The 24,363-nt window shown below is 40.8% G+C and overlaps 1 protein-coding gene across 38 annotated transcripts in view; it reads left to right on the plus strand.

The window, feature by feature from the left end:
• The window catches only part of KALRN (kalirin RhoGEF kinase), a 777,940-nt gene that overhangs the window by 499,526 nt on the left and 254,051 nt on the right, over nt 1-24,363 (plus strand). For all 38 annotated transcript variants that reach the window (XM_089331826.1, XM_089331827.1, XM_089331831.1 and 35 more), the window contains 5 exons: nt 3,410-3,592; nt 4,834-4,952; nt 9,309-9,375; nt 9,960-10,069; nt 24,000-24,069. In XM_089331826.1, coding sequence (XP_089187952.1) covers nt 3,410-3,592; nt 4,834-4,952; nt 9,309-9,375; nt 9,960-10,069; nt 24,000-24,069 — 549 coding nt within the window. The remainder of the gene's footprint in view (nt 1-3,409; nt 3,593-4,833; nt 4,953-9,308; nt 9,376-9,959; nt 10,070-23,999; nt 24,070-24,363) is intronic.

A 24,363-nucleotide genomic window follows, 5' to 3' on the forward strand; every position in this document is an offset into this window, starting at 1 on the left:
CAGCATGCAGGAAAAGCTGGATGACTCAGCCCTATGTGCACAGCCTTACCATTGGAGATGGCAACTGGGGTGTCACCCGAGACCGGCAGCAGCTCAAGTAGCCGTGTGATCTGGTCATCTTCCCAGAGCAGGGAATAGGGGCTCTCTGAGATGTTCCTCCATTGCTATGATTCAGTTTTCCTGTATTCTATTTGTATGTTCACTTCTGCTTTGCAGCCAACCTCTCAGATCCCTGTCTGCAATTCAAATCCCAGGGAAACAACCTCAGTTGACCCAGTACATTGCTACTGTCACTGTCTTGACAGAGCTTTCAGGCCAGGACACCTTAGAAGTCACTGGTCAAGTGTTTACCTCTGATCTCATCAGCTGAGACCAGGCATGTGGCAGGTTACATGGTACCGTCATGATCACAAGTGCAGAAGAAACCATTTCAGGCTGCTCTCATGGGGGCCATGACCCTGGTTGGCAGCTTAGTGGGCTTGTCTACTTGATGGGCCAAACTTATCATCTAACTCTTCCAAAACAAACATCCAACTCTTGCTGGTCTAGCTTACCTTGCCCTTAACCACAAGATTTGCTCATCCATTTCCTTATTACTCCATTCAACATGTATGGTGTGCCTACTATTTTCTGGTCTGGAAATATATAAATGAATATAATGTAATACTTACCTTTTAGGAATGTCTAATGAAAGAGGCACATAAATAACTCATATGGACGCATGCCTATGGTACTGTGGAACACTGGGAAGGGCATCACCCTCTCTTCTCGAGGGGAGGAAAGCTAGAGAGCCATTGGATTCAGGTGGGGATGAGTAGGTTCCCTCCACCCACTCCCTCACATATATGCTCAGCATAGCAGGAGGGGCATGCAGCACTAAACATGGCTGCAGTTAGGGACACAGAAAGCAGTAAGATGTGTAGCACCACACAAGGATGGGCTTGTCTACTCGGCTCATTTCACCATTTGCTCTCCCACGTGCCACACATCCCTAGAATTCTCCTTATGAACTCCAAATGACTGTTTTGATGCTTCAGGATAAAATATTTGATACAGCTACCCTGGTGGGCTGCTGCCACCAGCTAGCTATAAAACTTCCATAGGTGAAGATATCTTACCAAAGCAGAAAATATAGACAAGGTAGGGGGAGCTTCAAAAAAATTCATGGAAAATGCATATTATGGCAAAATGTTACATGGATTTCAAAATTTGTGCACCAAAATAAACTTGTCTATTCCATTTTTCCTGCAAATTTTTACCCTTGTATTTCCAAGACTTTTACATGAAAATGGATTTTTTATTATAACAAAGTTCCTTCTAAGGCAATAGGAAACCTAAGCAAAGTTGTTCTCATGGAGAAAAACTCTACATGCAATAAACTACACATTTTTAGGACACCAGGAATCTTTTCTTCCTAAATGCTGAATTGTTTACTCCTTGTCTTTCCTCTATTGTCCCCACACCACTTCCTTTCCTTCACTCCAAATCTCTGAGGTCTCTATCTCCTAATCCTGGGCGTGAGCCTGCTGTCCTGAGATAGGAGAGGCTTGAGTGTATTGAGTGAGCTATGAGAGTTGGAGCCATAATCTCCCTGGCCATGTAGCAGGCAAAGCACTTTCTGCTTGCTGGAAACTCTCCTCTCCCTCTCTCCCTCTGCCTCTTCTTCTCCCTCTCCCAGTTCTCTTAGTTTTTTTTATTCCATTCTTTATTTTTTTTCTTTTGCTTTTGCTTTCTTGGATAAAAAAGGAGAGTGAGGAAAAGTTGGGGGGGAGAATGGATGGGAGGGTGGGTATGGTGAGAATAATTACTATATTCCTAATGTTGTATTTATGAGATACATACAAATTTTTTTAAAAAAAGATTGATTTACTTGAAAGTCAGAGTTACACATGCAGAGGGGGAAAGATAGCTCATCCATCCACTGGTTCACTTCCCGATGGTCACAATAGCCTAGGCTGGGCCAAGCCAAAGCCAGGAGCTTCCTCTGTGTCTCCCACATGGACAGTAGGGACCCAAGCACTTAGGCCATCTTCTGCTGCTTTTCTCAGGCCATTGCAGTGAGCTGCATTGTAAGTGGAGCAGCCTGGACATGAACTGGCACCCGTTGCAGGTAGTGGCTTTACCTGATGAAGCACAATGCTGACCCAAAGAATAGGAAAATTAAGGTAGTTTCTCAGCTGTCTTCTGAGAAAAATTTGTGAGTCTTTTAAAAATATGTTGATATATTTATTAAGAAAAAACAGCAATAAACCCATTACTGTTTCTAATGAAGGCTGCATAAGTAATATTGATTTGTTACTTAATATGTATTGCTAATGAACATGAAAAGCAATATAAATTATTTAGTTTTTCAAAAAATTCTTGTTGAGGAGCAGAGACATTGGCATAGCCATTAATATGCCATTTGGGATGATGGTTTAGGTAGTTGGGTCCCTGCTACCCTCTTGGACAACCTGGATTCAGTTCCTGGCTCCCAGCTTTGTTGAGGGCATTTTGGGAATGAACTAGTAGATGAGAAATCTTTCTCTATTTCTCTCTGTATCTGTCTTTCAAATAAATAAAATAGATGTGTTAACTATATATACTTCTCATTTCTACATTCAATTATATAATGCCCTGAGTTATTTAGTAGTTTCTGAGACTATCATATGTGAAGTCTTTCTGCTCTAGAGATTATAAACTTTGGATGAAGTGATATTTTCCCCCTTTTTTTGTATACTCCCAAGCTCAGGGCTGTGGACAGAGGAGGTGCTGGACAGACTCTTGCTAGACATGAAATTCAGCCAGTACATGGCAGTAGTTCTGCCTTCCTTAGTCCTTTGGGCACTAACTTCATTAGCCCCTTTCTCCCTCTGTCTGGTGGAAACTAAAGACACAGTGCTGTGGTGAAAGGAACACAGTTCAGTCCTGCTAATTGGACTTCTTTGGAGCCTAACACCTGTCAATTTATGTGGTATTTAGAACCTACTTCAGGCCAGTACAGTCAAGAGAGAAAACCAGGACAAAGAATCAGAGGCAAACAGGTTCTTTGATGTACTGGTAGTATGCACTCAGACCTCTCTGTGTGTGGGTTTTCTTCCTGGATGATTAAAAGAGACCTGCACCATCTGCCTCTATCTACTCCCTAAGGATGCTTTACGAGTCAAATGAACCTCAGATGTGATGTTGGCCTACTCTGTAAACTGGTAAAACTCTTATTAATTTAAGAGATTCTCATATCAATAACAATAATAATGGCTGACATTTGTGACTCCTGAGTTCCTGCTGTAATTGAGTGCTTACTGTATTTCAGGCACTGTTCTAAACATGCTTCCTGATCAGCCCATTTATACTCACAGCATCCCTGCAATGCAGGCACTATTATGAGAGTAAACGTGATTCAGTAACTTAAGACCATTTTTTGGGGCAGCAAACCAAGGAGAAGGTGAAGCTTCTGGTTCAGCTGGCAGATAGCTTTGTGGAGAAAGGCCACATCCATGCCACGGAGATAAGGAAGTGGGTGACCACGGTGGACAAGCACTACAGAGACTTCTCCTTGAGGATGGGGAAATACCGACACTCCCTAGAGAAAGCCCTAGGAGTCAACACAGAGGTAGGTGTGGGGTATTTCCACCTGGGAGGACCTCCTTTCTCATGACCCACGATTCCATTGCCCTCGAGCCGTCCCTCTGAGCTCCTGATCCCTGGAACACTCGCCTTGTGTGGGTTTTTTTAGTGAGGGTAGAGGGATCTTGCTGTTCCCTTCATTTCCAGGTCCCCATGCTTAGCACTCTGTATCTTGCAAAATGGGCTGACCAGGAATGGGACTGATGGCTGCAGAACAGAGCTTCTCTCTGTGCAGATTTAACCGTTGGCTTTGAGGACTAAACCTGCTATCTTGGCTTCATCAGTACCATCTTCCAGCCAATTATGTTAATCAGCAAATGATTAGCATCCTCAGCAAATGATTAGAGTCCCAAGTATGAACAATAGTACTCTTTCAAGAATAGGGGGTACCATTTGCACAAAGGTTATTTGGCATTTCGACTGAAAAGAGGTAGTTTTTGCCATGAAGGAAAAGAAGGCTGACTTTTAATCTCTTCTTCATAATAGGGGTCAGTAACCTATGAATTAAGAGCTAAATACAGCTTGGCAGCTTAATTCTAGGATTTCTAATTCTTAACTCTTTAAATAGACCCATGCTTTGAAGCAGAGCAGCCTAGAGAGTGAAGTGGTCAAACCACTAGGAATTGAGTCAGTTAATGTCTCCCCCAGGCTTTCATCTGTGAGGTTTTCTTTTTTCCCTACAGGATCCTATCATTTATAAATATCAAATGGTGATTCAAATAAAGAGCGATGAGCAATTAGAAAATTCAGTCATTGTTCAATCATTTAGCATTCTATTTCCAAGGGAAATTGCTTATTTAAATAAAAATATTTAGTTTTACTGTTTTCTTTTGAAAATGAAAGGGGTTTTTAATGTCTGTGTGTGTTTCTGTTCCACATTTATTTTAATGGTTAAGAATCAATCTTAAGCTAATTTGTGTGTGTGTTTAGAGTTAATCAGAACCAAAAGCCTCAGGGAAATAGAGGCATAATTATCAAATGTGTTCATTGTTTTTTCTTGCTGCAGATATCAGCCTTGAACATTAGACCTGAAAGTTGTATATATTTCTGACTTGAAAAAAAAAAGTATGCCTTGAAGAAGTGTGATTGTGGATGAACTCTATAGAGTCCCCTATCTTTTTCTCTTTTTCTGATACTTTTCTCTATTATCCCCCTTGCCACCTCCCCCAACTTGGATGAGCTGATTCCCAAAGCCTCTTCAAGGTGACCTCTGTGATCCCTCTGTAGGATAACAAGGACCTGGAGCTGGACATCATCCCAGCAAGCCTTTCCGATCGTGAGGTCAAGCTACGGGATGCCAACCACGAAATCAATGAAGAGAAGCGGAAGTCAGCCCGGAAGAAAGAGTACGTGTTGGGGAGCTCCCACTCCAACTAGCAGGCTCCTTGTGACTGTTTTTGGCCTTCACTGCCACCTTTTGACAGCTTATTGTATATTCGTGACTACCTGTGAGACTGGAGTACACAGACATGATGCTCCCATTGAGAATAGGGTTCACTCTGAAAATGTTTAAGTCTCTCCTATCTGTCCTTCAGCTGAGTACTCCTCATCTATCAGTAGCTTCCTAAAGAAAACCATTTTGGACTATCACATTTCATTTCACAATCTCAAAACTCAACATGGACCAATTTAAATTTTTTATCCCCTTTCAAACTTAGTTTTCCCTTCTGGTTTCCTAATTTTAGTTTTGTAGCCTTAAGGCTCTGAAGGATGCTTCAGCTTAACTCTTTGTTCTTTGTGTCAGTCCTTTTTTCGAAGTTTCTGTGTCTCTGCCATTTTTCCCATTTGTGGCCCTTGTCACCAGAAGTCTAGATTATTTGCCAAAACTGCCCCGGCCTTCCCGCTGCCTGTCCCTGACAGTTCACCTGCACAGTGATGCCAGATTTATCCTTGTGATGTTGTGTTTCATCATTGCTAATACTGATACTCTGCCTACCACCACCCCAGTACCACCCAACTGCTGTTTGTGTTGAACACCCTCTCAGTGCCGTTCACACATCTTCTCATTTGCTCTTCCTAAGCAACTTTCCCCAAGCCACACAGACAATAAGCAGTGAAGCCAGAATTTACTTTAAAATTTATTTATTTATTTAAAGGCAGAGTTAGAGCATGCAATCTTGAGATCTTCCATTCACTGGTTTACTTTCCAAATAGCTGTGAGGGCCAGGAGCCAGGAGCTTCATCTGGGTCTCCCACATGGGTGGCAGGATCCCATATACTTGTGTCATCTTCTGCTGTGTACTCAGGCACATGAGCAGGAAATCTTACAGGAAGTAGGACAGCCAGGACTCAAACCTGTACTCGTTTGGGATGCTAGTGTCACAGATGGTGACTCAACCCACTGTGCCATAAGGTTGTCCCCAGAGGCAGAATTTAAACCAGCTCCATGTGACTCTTTACCACTCTGTATACTGTGATTCATTTCCATGTGTCTCTTACCAGCTCCAAATTAGCTCCAAATTTTAAATGGCTTTATACTGCTTTATCCACACTCCCTGAGGTGCTACCATTTGGCCTCATCTAAGTCAATCTTTTTAAAGTACTTTCCAGTTCAAATGACATGCTTCAGTCAGATCACTTCATCAGCTCCTTTCCAGTGTACATTGTACATAGTTGTTCGTGTAACATTCTTAACCTGGAATCCTCTCCTTTTTGTTTATTCCTTTTCCTTCCCTGTCCTTCCTTCCTCTTCCCTTCCTTTTGTTCTTTTTTTTTTTTTTTGTCTGTTTGATTCTATTTTCTCCTGTCTGTATCCTATTGGTTATTTACAATCCAGCTCATACTCTATGCCTCTATGAATTCTTTATCTACAGCATCTACTGTCATCAGTCCATTCTTTTCTGAACCCCTGCACTTATTTTTTGTCTACAGTGATTCACATTTTACTTATTCAGCTGATTCCTTGGTATATTTCTCTAACTATTAGACTCCTTGAGGTCAAAAAAGTATTTTATATGATGTTGTATGAACCAAGGGCTAAGGGAGTGATGAATATAACATCATTAATTGAGAAAAACGTGCAGAAGTTAACAAAATAAGGACTGGTATGCAAAGTCAGAAGCTGTGTCCCTGGGGGATTCTATTTGTTCATTAGGATCACTGTGACCAGGTGCCACAGTTGACAGCAATGTGCTGCCTGATAGTCTGAAATAAAGGTATCTACGTCGTTGGTTCCTTCTGAGGCTATGAGGGACAGTCAGTTTTCAGGCCTCTCTTCTTGTTCGTAGATGGCTGTTTTCCTGTTCGCATGGTGTTCTGCCTGACTGTGTGTGTGTGTGTGTGTGTGTGTGTGTGTGTAAAAAAAATGCTGCATCCAAAGTCTCCCCTTTTGTAAAGATGCCAATTATGTTAGGGCCCACCCTATTCCTATTCCACGGTGATTCTGTTTCCAAATAAGTCAAAACTAGGGTGTTGTGGGTAAGGCCACACAGCTCAACACATGATAGGAAGGGGAATGTGGATCCTACACTTAGCTAAGTCCTCCTCCTGGGCTACTTCTGGGGCACCAAATATCTGGAAGAGGGTAAAGGAGGTATGGGGAGAGCACAAAATGGGAGTGGAGGGTAGTGGAGATGGAGTGTAAAGACAGGTGAAACTGCAGGAGGCAGATGTGAGACAAAGAACAATGCTGGAGAACCCTCAGCGATGGCATCAAAGGGAATATTTCAAGGCCCAGCAATTCATGTTCCTTCTGATCTTCCTTCTTTCCTAGTTTCGTAACCATTTATGGGCCGTTTAATCACTGAGTGTTTAACCAGCACCTACCATGTGGTGGGCACTTTGCTTACACGTTCCTGTTTAATCCTTGCGGCAGTTCTGCGTGATCAGCTATTTCATAAGTAAGGTGTTAGAGGCTTGGAGCGGCAAATCCTACCTCTAGTAAATGAGAAAGCATAATTCAGCTGCTGTTGGAAGCTTTTGCACTTTCCACCCTACCAGTGGAGAAGAATAGGAAGATAGCAGCTAATTAACTCCTGCAGAAGAAAACTTTTTGAATCACTACTTAAAATCTTAATAGGCTTGTGCTAGAACAATTTATTGCTTTAAGGAAAAATCCCACTACATAAGGGTCCAGGAAATGGTGCTCCTTGTTTAATATTTCTTGTGAAATTTCCAGCAGAGGACATTCTCGGATACTGTTTCTCAAAACTTTCCTGTGATAGAACACTTGGAAATAGGGATTCTCGTTATGAACTCCATGAAAACTGATATAGAAAATATAAATGTATAAATATATGGTTTGTGCTAAATTAGATACCATATGCCAACTAGGAAGCACCATTTCTAATAAAAATTTGTGGAAGAAAAATATGAAGTAGCTAATCCTACAACGAAGCCACACAGTGTAAGTTGAACAGGTGCTCAGGGAGACTGCTATTTGGGGACCCAAGGAGGGAAAGAACCCCTAGCACTCAAAGATGTGTATCACACACTACTCTGTATGGGAGACTGAAGATCAGCAACTTAGCATTGTTAATTTATGCTGTGCTTGTGATATGCCCTATGCACATTGGTTTGTGATATAAATAGACCCCATTAGAAAGAGTGCCTGGGGACAGGTATTTTGGCCTGGTGGTTAAGATACCACTTGGAATTCCCACATCCCCTGTCAGAGTGCCTGGGTTCAAGTACTGGATCCACTCTTGATTCCAGCTGCCTGATAACATACACCCTAGAAGGCAATAAGTAATGACTCAAATAGTTGGATCCCTGCCATCCACATGAGAAACATGGATTGAGTTCCCAGATATTGGCTTTATCCTGGCCCAGCCCCAGCTATTGACAGCATTTGGGGAGTAAACCAACAGATGGGAGCTCTCTGTCCCTCTGCCTCTCTAATAAATATATAGGTTTTAAAAATAAGTTCTATAATGGATATTTTGTAAAGAAAAAAGTATAATCTAGGGCAGAAGTCAGCAAATGCAGGTCAAATTTGAGCCATTAATTGTTTTATATAGTCTAGAAGCTACGAATGATTTTTTTTCCATTTCTGAATTGTTGAAAAAATTATGACACAGAAATCAGATGAAATTAAAATTTCAGAGTCCATTAATAGTTTTATTGGAACACAGCCATACTTATTTTTGCTTAAACATTGTCTATGAATCCTCTTGTGCCACAGCAACACAGTTGAGTGATTATGTCAGAGACTGAATGGCCTACACATCTTTCCCATCTGGCTCTTCACAGAAAAAGTTGGTAACCCCTGATGTTGGTGATAATGTTGGGATCTTTTCCTGGCTTTAAAACCTGGTTTCACTTAGAATACTGGGAATTATTTAAGTCTACGAACTGTACTGAACAGATACTGTCATTCTGGGAGCTGTAAGAGGAATGGAGGCCGCTAAGACGCAAGCTCTCCAGTTGCTGAGATCTCAAGTGAATAGTCCTGCATCTTGTGCACACAGGCAAGTGCACATGTGCAAGTGAGGGCTCCTGTCTAGCAGCACAGAATCACAGAAAGGTAGGACCAGGATGAAAAAGGTAGAGAGAACATGGAAGTGGCTGAGCATAGACTTGTTTCAGGGGATGCTAAGCAAGTGATCAAGGTGAGAATGACTCAATAACAGAGGGAGGAGTTTGAAAGAAGGGAGAAAACAGGACATCCAAGAATATCATAAATGCTGTGGAAGGGAAGTGAGGTGGAAGGAAAGGGGGTAATACACCTGTGACCAACTCTCAGTCCCTGTGTTGCCTTCTAGGTTCATCATGGCTGAACTACTCCAAACAGAGAAGGCTTACGTGAGGGACTTGCACGAGTGCCTGGAGGTAAGTCCTGTGGTCATCAGTTCACAGCTGTCTTAGAACAATGACTTCCTTGCCCGTGCCTGGTGCTTGAGCAGAGCTCATCACTCTTGCTTTCCTCTGAAAGAGTAATGAATGAAAAGCCAGCCAGAGGAAATCTGTCTCCCAGCATCAACAGTAACTGCATGAGAGTTTAAAGTGTTTTTGAAAAGAAAGTTTAAACTTTTCTCAGACTATAGTTAGACCAAACAAACAAACAAAAAAAGTATATAGGTACATCAATTCAAAAATAAAAACCAGTGAGCTCAGATTGGATCTGACCTACCATGTATGCACACTTATACACACTCACACTCACATACACACACTCAAGCCCAAGCACATTTAGTAAATAACAAGAGTGTTAACAGGGTTTGTGTTCTTGGTAAAGTTTGGGATGATGAAACGTTCAGATTTTATTTCCTTCTGTTCTGCTTGATTAACATTTATTTTTCTAAGCTCTATAAGCATTTCTGGTCTGAGTGTCACCCACAAGCGTGAGGCTGCTTGTGCTGTCAGTATTGCATGTGGCACTGCTTGCCAATGACCACACTGTTGCTGTCTTACAGACCTACCTGTGGGAAATGACCAGTGGTGTGGAGGAGATCCCCCCTGGGATCCTCAATAAAGAGCACATCATCTTTGGAAACATCCAGGAGATCTACGATTTTCACAACAAGTAGGTTGGTGCAAGGTTGCAGGGCCATAAATACAGAGAACAGGCTTCTCAACAAGCGATCCAAGCTACTTGGTAAACCGCGCCCGAGGAAGACTTGTCTGGTCAGTTTTCTTAGGCAGCTGCTTTCTCACTGTTGTCCAGACTTCCTAGTGGGGGATGATGTCAAGTATCCCTCAATGTCCCTCTCCAGTTCTCTGCAGAGACTAGACTGGCAGCATTCTTACATCCCCAATCAGAAAAGTTACCAGTAAACAAACGTAGCTTGCCCTCACTAAAGCTTATGGGAAACCCACACATTACAATTCATCTGAAGTTAATGTTTCTACCTTGTGGTAGAAGTTTTTTGTCAACCTAAATAGTTCCTCCATCCTCAACTATCCTATCATTCTGACCTTTAATTAAACAACAACGATTAAAATAAATAAATAATCAGAGTTCTTAGCAAAACAAATATCTTTACAGCATATAGAGGAGAACCTAATTGACACTCTGTGTTTTGTGGAAATAAATAGAGTCACAGAGCCCTAAAGCCTTACAACTCATTTTTTCCCACCTCTAATTTGATTTAGGAATCTTTTTCACAGTATACAAAACACATTTATTGCTAGTAGAGAGTCAACAAGGGCATTTATAAGATTTATTATGGAAACAACCAAAGATGACAACCTAGTTTCCAAAATACAAATAAAGGGACTCTCAAGACAGGAGGCAGAATACTGGCATAAAGTCCTCAAGCTCCCTCAGGATCCTGTTGCAAAGAGGCACCAAGCCAGGCTAATCATGTTTTTTTTTTTTTTCTGAGCTAAGTGGAAACCCAGGAGATAGAACAGTCAGCTTTGAGAAGTCGCGAGGAGGCCATGTGCAGAGGGGTGGCAGCCACCTTGCACAAGTCCCTGGCACAGCTCTGTCTGAGGGAGCTCTCTACAACGAAAGCAGTGTTCTTCTTCTGCACTGTCCCATTCAGCAGCCACTATGTATCTGATGCTGCTGAACACTTGAAATGTGAATAATGAAGGACTGAGTTTTTAATTTATTTAATTTTTATAAATTTAGATTTAAATGTCCACGAATGGTGAGTGGCCACCATATTAGACAGCCTAGCTCTGGAAAATCAGACCTCAGTATATCCCAGTGCTGAGAGTGACCAAGAGGCAAAGGAAAGTTGAGTGTAAAAAGATCCTGGGCTCTGAGAGGTCCAAATATGGCACAGAAAGTCACTGCTCTCATCGACTCCTGATGACTAAATCCCTGCTGTATCATCAAATTACATCAACCTAAAGACAAAAGAAAATCTGTGTCTCCCATGTATGCTAACCCTGTCAGATCAAGGAATGATCTATTATAAAGGGGGTAAAAAGACCCTTCTGACCTTCTTGGATAGTTAATAAAAGTTCATGGTCCTTTTTTTTTTATCACAAATTTAACACTCCTTATTTGGTTTGTCTGGAATCTCCAGACATAAAAACAATCTGTCCACATGCCTATCTTTAATACAATCCCAATAAAGCCATTCTTGACCATGGATCCCAGGTTCTATGACCTGAGCCCAGCTCAATCTATCCCATCCCCCGAGGATATCTGAGAAGACATTGCGCTGGCAAACAGCAAGTCGTGTTACTTTACTTCTCTGACTTACAATCTTTTGGCTTAGTCAATCCCCATATTCTTACATATTGACTAAGCATGGAATTCAGGCACTGCCTGCTACTTTTGCCAAATCCATTTATAAAGGGAAAAAGTGAAGATTACCACCCATCTTACTCTGGCTTCGTGTTATACTCTAGCAAACCAAGGCAAACAGCTCTGAAGTTTTATGAAGAGCTAAAAATCCACCCATCACTTACAAAATATTTTTTAAGAAACCCTTTAAAAGATGAAATTTAACCTATAGAATGCTGGGTTCTATAAATGGAGGAATACATTTAGCTCTCAGAACACAGCTACCTAGCCCATTAACTATTTAGGGCATCATGAAGAAACAAGATAAAAATATAAGCTAACCTCTTAGCAACAAAAGAGATGTCACAAAGGTAAAGTTCTTGTCTTTTCACAGTTGCGTCTTTCTGTCCTGTAACAGACCCTTTCCCTGTTGGTTATATGGTTTCCATGCCCATAGCAATACAGAAGTAGCAAATAAGAATTGGTAAGTTTAGCAAATAGTTTGATATCAGCAACATAAAGAAAAAACCTGAGAAGAAAGAAGACATAAACCACACACACACACAAAAAGTAGTCAATAAAACCAAAGAAATCCTAGTGGTCAGAGACTGCTCAGTATTGATGCAAACCATGTTCCATCTGTCCTACGGTAGGGCCCAGTAGAGCTACAGTATTACAATATAGCATAATTATATTTAAGACTTCGACTATATCTTGCCATTCTCTCCTAGCCTGTAGGGTTTCTGATGAGAAGTCTGCTGTGAGTCTAATTGGAGATCCTCTGAAAATAATCTGCTGTTTCTCTTGTGCACATTTTTTTTTAACTTTTATTTAATGAATATAGATTTCCAAAGTACAGCTTATGGATTACATTGGCTCCCCCCCCCAATGACTTCCCTCCCACCTGCAACCCTCCCCTTTCCCGCTCTTTCTCCCCTTCCATTCATATCAAGATTCATTTTCAATTTTCTATATATACAGAAGATCAGTTTAGTATACATTAAGTAAAGATTTCAACAGTTTGCACCCACATAGAAACACAAAGTGAAAAATACTGTTTGAGTACTCGTTATAGCATTAAATCTCAATGTACAGCACATTAAGGACAGAGATCCTACATGAGGAGTAAGTGCACAGTGACTCCTGTTGTTGACTTTACAAATTGACACTCCTGTTTATGGAATCACTAATCTCCCTATGCTCCAGTCATGAGTTTCCAAGGCTATGGAAGCCTTTTGAGTTCACCAACTCTGATCATATTTAGACAAGGTCATAGTCAAAGTGGACGTTCTCTCCTCCCTGGGATCTCACTCACAGAGATCTTTCATTTAGGTGGTTTTTTGTTGTTGTTGTTGTTGTTGTTGTTGTTGTGTTGTTTGCCAGAGTGTCTTGGCTTTCCATGCCTGAAATACTCTCATGGGCTTTTCAGCTGGATCTGAATTACTTTGGGGCTGATTCTGAGGCCAGAGTGCTGTTTAGGACATCCGCCATTCTATGAGTCTGCTGTGTATCTCGCTTCCCATGTTGCATCACTCTCCCCTTTATTTATTCTATCGGTTAGTATTAGCAGGCACTAGACTTGTTTATGTGATCCCTTTGACTCTTAGTCCTATCATTATGATCAATTGTGAACTGAAATTGATCACTTGGACTAGTGAGATGGCATTGGTACATGCCACCTTGATGGGATTGAATTGGAATCCCCTGGTATGTTTCTAACTCTACCATTTGGGGCAAGTCAGCTTGAGCATGTCCCAAATTGTACATCTCTTCCCACTCTTATTCCCACTCTTATATTTAACAGGGATCACATTTCAGTTAAATTTCAACACTTAAGAATAACTGTGTGTTAATTACAGAATTAAATCAGTAGTATTAAGTAGAACAGACAAAAAAAATACTAAGAGGGATAACGTATTAAATTGTTCATTAACAGTCAGGGCTATGCTGATCAAGTCACCGTTTCTCATAGTGTCCATTTCACTTCAACAGGTTTCCTTTTTGGTGTTCAGTCTTGTGCACATTTTAGAATCTTTTCTTTATGTTTTACTGTGGAGAGTTTGATTACAGTGTGTTATGGTGAAGATATTTTCTGATCATGTCTCAGGAATTTTATGTGCTCCCTGTATATGGATGTCCCTTTCTTTCTCCAAATTGGGGAAATTTTCTGTTATTATTTCACTAAAAAGGCTTTCTAATTTTTACTCTCTTTCCACATCTTCAGGAACTCCTAGAACCCATATGTTGGGTCATTTGATAGTACCCTGTAGATTCCCAACAGTGTTTTTTAGTTTTCCAATTTCTTATTCTTGTGTTTGGTCTGACTGTAGAATTTCCTGTGCTTTGTCTTCTAAGTGGGATATTTTTTCTTCTCCTTTGTCGATTCTATTGTTAAGACTCTCCACTGTATTTTTTATTTGTTCTATTGAATTCTTCTTTTCCAAGATTTCATTTTGATTTCTCTTTAAAATCTCAACTTCATGTGAAAAATTTTCTTTCATGTCATGTAAGGATTTCATTACTTCGTGCATTTGCTTCTGATTATTTCTAAGTAATTCTGTGATCAATTTTTTGAATTCCATTTCTGGCATTCAAGCTCATCATCTTCACAATCTAGTATTGCAGTGTTGTGTTCTTTTGGGTGTGTCATGTTGTCTTCCTTGTTCTTGCTTCTTGGATTGGTGCATTTGTTATTTGGCATTTGTGGGGGTACTCATTGGTTTCTTTGATTTTTTTGCTGTGGTGGCTTTTATCTTTGCACTTCATCTGATTGGATTATCATAGTGTCTGCTTTCAGAGAATTCCTAGAGGCATGTGGTGGGAGTAGCAAGGGAGCTCTGTTCAGTGCTCTAGGATGAAGGGCATGTCTGAAGTGACACACCGAGGTTTGGGATGGTAAATCTCCCTTTTTTTTTTTTTAATCAGAGGGGATGTTTCTTCTTGTCTTTTGGCATAGACTCAGCTGAGCTCCTGTCCTCAAAGGAGACCAGTGCCTGGGTGCTAGCCCCAGTGAGTATATTGTCTTCTCTGACACAAGGACCACACAAAGGATCTGTACAGTCCTCAGTATAAGCTCAGATCCCCTAGAAATGTCTCTCGCCAGGTAACCAGGGGGCCTTGATCATGTGGAGCCTCCCACAGTGAATGCCCAGTGCCCACATCACACCCTAAGTCCTCCCATGCAGCCTCAGTGTTTCCACAGTCCTGGCACACAAACCTCCCACAGTCACGAGCACCCAGCACCCTGTCTATTCTCCCCACCAGACTCAGGAGTCTCTGCTTGGCTGGTTGCTGGGTGCGGACACGAGCTGGTGCAGCTGTTAGGTATGTCCAAAATGGCACCTGCTCTCTGTCAGCTTGTTACAGGATGCCTTTGCAGGATGATCGGGGAAAGAGAAAACGTGGCCCTCCTTGGTTTTTTCTCTAGTTTGGTGGGTACACTGTCCCCTATGGGGTTCCAAGCTGGATTCCCTCTAGGCTCTTCCTGAAGCTTTTTCGCCAGTGGCTTGGGCTGCTGCAATCTGGTCTCACCTTGCTCTCCAACGCTGGTGCAGAGGTTCTCAGCTGGTGGGATCTTAAGTTGTGTGAGTCTTCACCCTCCACTTGGGTCTACTGTGTTTCTCCAATTTATGTAGAGTTTTCTCTGCTGTTTCTCCCTAACTCTTCCCTGAGACTGTACTCTTCTCACTTTTTTAAAACTGTTTTCTCCTTGACTCGAACAGCAAGCTCCCTCCCAATTCTGCTATCTTAATCTACCCCCTAAATGGTCACGTTTTAGTCTGAAAATATCAAAGTGTTATTTTTAAAAAAGATAGATTAGTTTTTATTTATTTGAAAGACAGAGTGATAGAGAGAGGAAGAGAGACAAAGAGAGAAATCTTCTATCTGCTGGTTCATTCCCACAATAGACGGACTGTGAAGCCAAGAGACAGTAATACCATCCAGGTCTCCTACTTGGGTGGCAGGGGACCAAGTACTTAGACTGTCTTCTGCTGCTGTGGCAAGTGCGTTAGCAGGGAGCTGGATAGGAAGCAGAACAGCCAGGACTCCAACATGGGTTGCCAGCATTGCAGCTGGCAACTCATCCACCATGCCACAACGTCTGCCCCAAATGATTCTTTTTAACCCCAGTTGTTCAGATGTTTCTGAAGTTTCAGTTAAGTACTATTCAACAGAGAAACATACTCCTCTCATTTCTAATGCATAACTCAGGTTATCCAAGATACAATTTTATTACAGATAAAGTGTATTAGAGACTGAAAGATTGAAGGTGGGGGGCAGACTAAGTAACACTACCTAGATAACCTAATTAGTTCAGTCCCTAGGAAATTAGTACCTACACCAAAAGTTGATTGGTAGATATGTTACATACCTCTGCTAGGTAGTATTTATCCATCTAAATGGTACCATTTTGAAAAATGGCATCTAAATCGAGTGTACGTGATCTGTTTGTCTTTGTAGATATTGAATGGATGGTGTGAGTGTTTAGCCTAGCAGTTAAGATGCCTGTGATCCATATCTGAGTACCTGGGTTTGATTCCCTGCTCTAGCTCCTGATTCCAGCTTTCTGCTAATGCAAACCCTCTGAGGTAGAAGAAGTTGGGTTCCTGCCACCCAAGTAGAAGACCTGGATTGAGCCTAGCCCCTGCTGTTGCGGGTATTTGGGGGAGCAAACTAGCAAGTGGGAGCTCTGTCTCTATCTCTGTGTCTCTCAAATAAATAACATCTTAAAAGATGTAAAGCATAAATATTGAATGGAGAAATTCTCAAGCACCAAGAGTTCTATATATAACAATTCAGTGTATAGAATTTAATATCTATAAACAGTGATTTTACTGCAGAGTGGAGGTTTAAGTGGAATGATCCTTAGTTTTGCCTTCCACCCTCCCCATTTTATGCACATCTCTTTCCTACAGACCTGAATAAAAAGATCATGAAATTTGTTTATCCTCAGAAGAACTAGACTCATTTCTATTGCATTTTGCTAAATGTTCCTGGAGCACTCAGAAAAATATTTATTTCATAAAGAGACCCCGCAAATGGTAATGGTTTTGTTGATGCAGTCTTGCAGTCTTCCCATTTTACCTAAATTAGAACTTTTAAGTCAAGGAAATCCTTAAGTTCCATTGTTAGATATGCAGCTTTGGTAAGGACATCCTTTTGTTTAAAATGCACACTGCCTTCAGTTAAATCTGAATTGCTTCCTTTTTAGTTATTTGGAAAAATGATCATATATAAGTCTAAGTAAGTAATAACGTTTTCATAAAATCTCCACTAAGATTTAGAGGGTCCTCTTAACCATCATATTAAACCCTCTGTATCTCACCAGGAGGGGGCCGAGCCTCTGGTCTGTTGTTGAAGGGCCAGTTATATTTCTGTTTTGGGGAATCCTGTGCTTGCTTCATTTTTCTACTGAGTTGTTGATTTTTTATGCAATTACTAGGAGCTCTTTGTAGTGGGGGGGGGTAGTTCTTTGTTGATAATATGAGATGTAAATATTTGTTTCCAGTTGTCTTTTAACTTTGGTTGTGGTACAATTTTTTAAAATATTTATTTATTTATTTATTTATTTGAAAGGCAGAGTTGTAGAGAGGCAGAGAGAGAGAGAGGTTTTCCATCCACTGGTTCACTTGAGCCGATCAGAAGCCAGGAGCCAGTAGCTTCTTCTGTGTCTCCCACGTGGGTGCAGGGACCCAAGGACTTGGGCCATCTTCTACTGCTTTCTCAGGCCATGACAGAGAGCTGGATAGGAAGTGGAGCAGTGAGGACTCGAACTGGCACCCATATGGGATGCTGGCACTGCATTTCTATCCCAGACTAACATTTTTGGTGTGAAATGAAGGGACAGAACCAAGTGATTTCCATGGCTCAGCCCAGTTGATCAAACTGTGCTGGAACTGTCCCAAGAGTAATCTAACACCTTCTGCGTGCACGTGACTTTCCATTAGCTTGGTTTCTGCTGCAGTGTGCTAACCAGCTGCCTTAGTCTCTGCAATCTAAGGCCACTTATATTCTAAGGCCTGAATATGCCTGTTCATTAATGGATTCTTTCAAACTAGTCACTAGCTCTCTTGTATGAAAGCAGTAACCCAGCCCTGATTGGTCAGGAGGCAATGTTCTGGACCTACTGAAAGTAAGTGAGCATGGTACCTTCCTCCCCACCCTACTTCTCACCTTAAATGTTCTGTCTGCTCCTCGTTGTTCCTCTTTCACCCCTTTCTTTGGCCCCCATCCTTCCGCTTCTCACCACTGCTGACATTCCAACACGCCTGTGCACACACAAGATCATCCAATGGGAGGTCCCCTTTAGTTCCAGATATATCCTGGATGTAAAGATTGTCTACTGGAGGGTTGTGAGCCCCCCTGGAAGCCACGAAACTATAGACCTAATTTACAAAGTGAGTCAGAGTACATTTGGAATGTGCTGTCTCCATAATACTCAGCGACAAAACTCAGAAAAGTTTGTATCAAGACATGCTTCTTTTCCCAGGATTCTGTACAAAGCCAGAGGGAAGCATTTTCCACATAAAGTAACTGTATAATATATTGCATCATAATGACTTAATGGGCTAATGGCATTGATTAGATTTAATGTTTCTTTAAAAGTTGTGTTCATCTCTGCAGGAACCCCATTCATAGAGATTACTTACTTAGCTTGTTTTTCCACAATGTTTTACATGTAATTATTGAAATAGTGAGGGTTGAGGAATCCCTGTAGAACAGCTGAGGTGGAACATTTTGTTATATGTGGAGAGTGTTGTGACATTGCGCTTTAATTTAAGCTCATCATGCATTTTTGAAGTTTGGTGGAATGAGGTTGATCAGGCTCATCCAGGCTGTCATTTTCATAAGCTTCAGACTAAAAAGCAAAATAGAATTTATTATCACCACTTACCTTCAACAGTGACATTCAAAAGGTAGTGAATATCTTCCTCAAACTTGTGAATTGATATGCCCAACACACACTAAATATTTATTTTAGCTCTTAGTTATTTCCCCCTAAGTGAAATCCTTTAGAGAAGATGTAGGGTTTGCCAGCCAGGAACATGCTGGAATCTGGAGCATCTGCCCTGAGATGCCCAGGTAAGAACCAAACACATTAGAATTACCTAGGAAGCTTTTCTCCCAGTGCAGATGCCCAGATCCTAACCTCAAGGGAAATGCACAGGCAGGTGTAGCGAGTACTCAATAGGGTTTTCCAAGAATGTTCCTTGAGACAAAGTCTGATGGTTGCCCAGAGATGTTGCAGCTGCAAAGAAGTTCAGAAGCATCATATGCTGTGTCTGCCGCAGAGGTTCACAAGGTACCTCATTATGTTGTAACATTTTGGAAGTGCTACAGTAAAGAACCCAGCTTAACCCAGGGTTTCCAGAACTTAAATGATAGGTGATCTTGGAATTGAAGTCTTGTATAAACACCCAACCAAGATGTGTGCTGAGATTTGGTTTAGGAGAAGGGAACCTACTATAGACTTTTCAACAGGGGCTTGGTGAGGGAAGCCCCTAAGGTGTAAATGAACAGGATTTGGGAAGAGTGTGTGATATGTGTGTTTATCTAAGAAAAGATGAGTTCATTATGACTGAGAAGCAATAGATCCTGAAGAACAATTGTTTATTTAGTTCCTACTGTTGCACAAAGCCCTCAACTGGGATCTTTAACAGTGTGTATATATTAAATCTTCATAACTGCACAAGGTAGTTACTTAAATATGAGGAAAATGAGGCATTGGGAGACCCCTATAGCTGTGAGCTCATGTGAAGTGTGGTTCTTCACCTCGGGCTTGGTTGTAGGAGCAAATGAAGGTGAGATCTGGGATAGCGGGAAGGTGAACTCTCAGTGGCTATTGGTAAAATCTTCGTTGTATAGAAAGGCCTTAAGCCATGCATTTAATTCAATTTGTAGTGTTTTCATTTCCTGAGAATTTTAAGCTAAGCATTTTCCCATGAGTTTTTGGTAACTGCTATCACAAGTCATGGTGTTACTCTAAGTCACCAGCATGGTTAGGAAAATTGCTAGCACTGTCTTCCTATACATGGATTATCAATTCTGTAGCTATAAGGACCACTGTTTGTTTAAAATTTATGTGAAGTGATCAGGCCAGTTGACTGTTGAGTCATAAGTCATGGAAACAGTAAAACTCTCTGAGACATCATAGATGACCTTGGAACATCTGACCCAAAAACTGCGATTTTATATCCTTTGTGCAGAGTCACAATCCAAGCTGTTTTACCTTTAATTTGACTATTTTCAAAGGAGAATGACCTGTATTGCATTTGAGTCAGTGTTCAGGGGAGTGAAGATGTCCTGACACCCTACAAGCTGAGAACATTTATCTTCAGGGCCTGGGGCCTCCAGCTTGTCCCCTTTCTCCTCACCATCTCATCCAAGATCTCTCTCCTCTTGGTCCTCTTTCCTTTAAAACTCTGTGTTCTCCCACCAGTCTGTGTCCTGTAATGGCTCATCACATTTTGTAGCCCCACTTGCCAGCCAGCTGAGTCTGTCCCTCAGGTGCTGCTCAGCCCATCCTGGCTCAGAACTGGGTCTCCGTGCAGTGTCTTTACAGAGATTCATGTTGAAGGCTGGTGTGAGAAATATGAAGGATAAAGGATATCTCATTCATTCTGAAAAGCTGCTTCAGATTACGTTGCATATTATGTAATTTAGTGTTCCTTATAAAAAAAAAAAGACTAAGTAGAATTTAGGTCCAGGTGGTGAAAAAGTTAAATATATTATTATATGTATATATATATACACATATGAATCCATATGTATATACATATATATGTAGGTATATGTATACACAATATATATATCTCCTCTGTGTATGTGGTGATGAACCGGATTGTTTTCTTTGAAACAAAAAAGTATATCTCCTTTTGGGACTTGAACCAAGCTTGATCCTCAGTTATTACATTTATATTTTAGAAGGTATATTAAATACATATTAAATTGTGTTACCTGCAGTGCTTTTCAAAGTATCAGTTAATGTAATGCCTTTTAACACTAAATTTGCCCTACAAGTTAGCATTTCTAAGCCTCACATTGCATTTTTAATTACTCCTGCTCCATGATTCAGGTCAACATACTCTAAAATTTACACATTAGGGGAAGGATGACTGCTATCAAATATATAGTTTTAAAGATTTACTAATTTATATGAAAGGCAGTGAGAGGGAGGCAGGGAAGAAGACAGAGAGAGGAATTTAGATGTTTCATCTGCTGGTTTACTCTCCAAGAAGCCGCAACAGCAGGGGCTGGACAAGGACGACGCCAGGATCCGGGAACTCCATCCTGGTCTCCCACTTGGGTGGCAGGGACTCAAGTACTCGGACTACTATCTGCTGCTTCCCAGGTGCATTAGCGGGGAGCTGCATTGTAAACAGAGGAGCCAAGACGTAAACTTGTCTCTCTAATATGGGATGCCAGCATCACAAGTAGTGGCTTAACCCACTGTCCCACAACACAGCCCCAAAACCAAATATTTTAAATGACTTTTATCTTATTAATAAAATAATGCCAATTTATTATAGAAATATTTAAATTACAGAGGAACAAAGAAAAACTTCATCTATGATCCCGCCAAATAGAACTTTCCAAATATTTTTAATGATGTGTATATCCTTTTTAAACTCCAAAATAACATCTTACTATGTCACTGGAGGGAAGCATAAGCAATACATAAATAAAATTTATAATACTTGTAATTAATTACAAGATATGCCTAAGTGTGTGGACAATAGGAGCCAAGCAAAATAAGCCAAATAAAATTTATGTTTTTCCTATGGCAGCATTAAGCAGTGGAATAATGCAGAACCACTTTATATGTTTTAATTTTTGTAGGTAATTCATTCACATGATTGTAAAAATAGAAATTAAATAGAAAAAGTAAACCTTGATAAATCTTCCCTACCAATATCTTCTGCTCTGTTCCTTCTCTAGTTCTATGGTAATGATTTTTATTGGTTTCTTGGATTGGAAATAATAATGTATATTCCTTTATAAGAGGTAACATATGATGGACAATCTTCTATACCTTGCATTTTTTTTAAAGAATATTTCTTTTTTTTGTTTTTTTTTTTTTATTTTTTTTATTTTTTGACAGGCAGAGTGGACAGTGAGAGAGAGAGACAGAGAGAAAGGTCTTCGTTTGCCGTTGGTTCACCCTCCAATGGCCGCCGCGGCCGGTGCGCTGCGGCCGGTGCACCACACTGATCCAATGGCAGGAGCCAGGTACTTCTCCTGGTCTCCCAGTGGTGCAGGGCCCAAGGACTTGGGCCATCCTCCACTGCCTTCCCTGGCCACAGCAGAGAGCTGGCCTGGAAGAGGGGCAACTGGGACAGAATCCAGAGCCCCAACCAGGACTAGAACCCGGTGTGCCGGTGCCGCAAGGCAGAGGATTAGCCTAGTGAGCTGTGGCGCCGGCTATACCTTGCTTTCTGTACACTAGCTTGCTCTGGAGACCTTCCCCAGGAAAACAGAGAATGTGGCCATTTTTTTAAATAGCTACACAGTATTCAGTTCAGTAGATGTACTACAGTGTAAATACTTTGTTCATATACACCATCTTTTGCCATTATGAACATTGTCACTGTTGATATTCATATGAATGCTATCTTACAAGTGTAGATGTAACTATAGGAAATTTTCTAGAATTAAAATTTTGGAATTGGGGGCCAGTATCATGGCACAGTGGCTTAAGCCACTGCTGCATGACACCAACATCCCATATTAGCACCAGTTCGAGTCCCAGCTATTCTGCTTCCAATCCAACTCCTGCTAATGTGCCTGGAAAAGTAGTAGAAGATGACCCAAGTGTTTGGCCCCCAAATGGGAGACCTGGATGGAGTTCCAGGCCCCTGGCTTCCAACTGGTCCAGCCCTAACTGTTATGGCCATTTAGAGAGTGAACCAACAGATGGAAAATAGATTCTCTGTCCACTCCTCCTTCTGTCTTTCCCTCTATCTATAACTCTGCCTTTCAAATAAATAAATAAGTCTTTAAAAATTGCGCAGTCAAAATATAAGAACAGTTGTGGTTTTCATAATGTCAAATTCCTTTTTGTAAAGATTATAGCATTTTCCATTTCTATCAGTATGAGTCCCCAAAACTTCAAGTTATTTTTTATTTGAAAAACTTTGTGCAATTTTTAAAAAGCAGGTTTCATTCCAGTAATGCTGGCTTCTTAGCATCTTATATCCTCCAAACTCAAATCAATTGTTTAATACATTAATTTGAAGTCATTAGAATTATTTCTCCATGGCCTAGATATCCACCCTGGAAGATAATTCAGCAGTAATTCAACTCAGCTTTGGGGTATTTTATGACTTTTTCCTCCATTAAATTTCCTTTCTTATTGATGTCTTTATTATAAAGCATTAAATTGAATTCTTAGTTTTTAGCATAAACTGTGTATGAGTGGAAGAAGAAGGCTAAGAACTAGAAATAATCCAATGTAAAAGTAAATTTTCTTCTACTTTATCTCTCAGATTGTGGATGTTATTTTATTCTTTTTGGTATCTCTATTATTTAAAATATTTACCATGTGCTTAGATTACTTGTCTAAAAAATTAGGTTCATAGTTTCTGATAAAAATGGAAGGCCTAACACTAGTACAGTATTTCATTATTTTCATCCAAGAAGTGTTGAGTCCCTAAGGTAAATAATATTACTTTAAGTAGCATTAATTAATCAATTAATGTACATTTTAATGAAATTCATCCTAACATATTAAAAATGATACCTTGCCACATGTCAGTTATAGAATGAAAAAGCCACATGTAAATAATTGAAAGTTTACAGTAGTATTATTCTTAGACCCATGCCCCCCCCCACCTGTGGTCTCACTTTCCATGGTTTCGGTGGTTTCAGAAATAATTCATGTTTTAAATTGTGTGCTGTTCTGAACAGCGTGGTGAAATCTTGACCTGTCCCTCTTTGTCCTGCCCAGTATGTCATCATATATACACACTATATATGCTACCCATCCCATGGCATTTGAGAAAGGAAAAGAGAGGCCACATTTTCATAGCTTGTATCAGAATGCTTTGTTAGAATTGTTCTCTTTTATCTTTAGTTGTTGATTTCTTACTGTCTGTCTAGTTTCTAAATTAAACTGTATCATAGATATGTATGTATAGGAAACAGTATAGCATATACAGCATTCAGTGCTACCTGCACTTCAGGCCTCTGCTGGAGGTCCTGGGATGTATCTGCCAAGGGTAAGGGGCCAGTGTGCAGAGGGCTCTGATGCAGCCTTTCTCTCTCCTTGCAGCATCTTCCTCAAAGAGCTGGAGAAGTACGAGCAGCTGCCTGAGGATGTGGGACACTGCTTCGTTACCTGGGTAACCAACCTGAACTCCTCCTCCATTATCCATGCTTCCAGGGGCACACATGGTACCACTACTCTGGGTCTGGACTGAATATTGGTGTCACTGGTGGTCTCACACAGGGCAAGCAGCTGCAAAGGGGATTACAAGTAAATCTGCGAGAAATGACCCATCCCTCTGGGGTCCAGCCCTTAGATGTTATGTTTAAGCTCCACCTTGCATTCTCTAAGAACTTTCTAAAATTGTTTAGGACAGTGGAACAAGACTACCACCCATGGTAGAAGAACCAAACTGGCTCAGTCCACTAGT

This window comes from Oryctolagus cuniculus, chromosome 4, assembly GCF_051225735.1.
Source record: "Oryctolagus cuniculus isolate XC-2025 breed Fujian yellow rabbit chromosome 4, ASM5122573v1, whole genome shotgun sequence".
NCBI classification, from domain to species: domain Eukaryota; kingdom Metazoa; phylum Chordata; class Mammalia; order Lagomorpha; family Leporidae; genus Oryctolagus; species Oryctolagus cuniculus.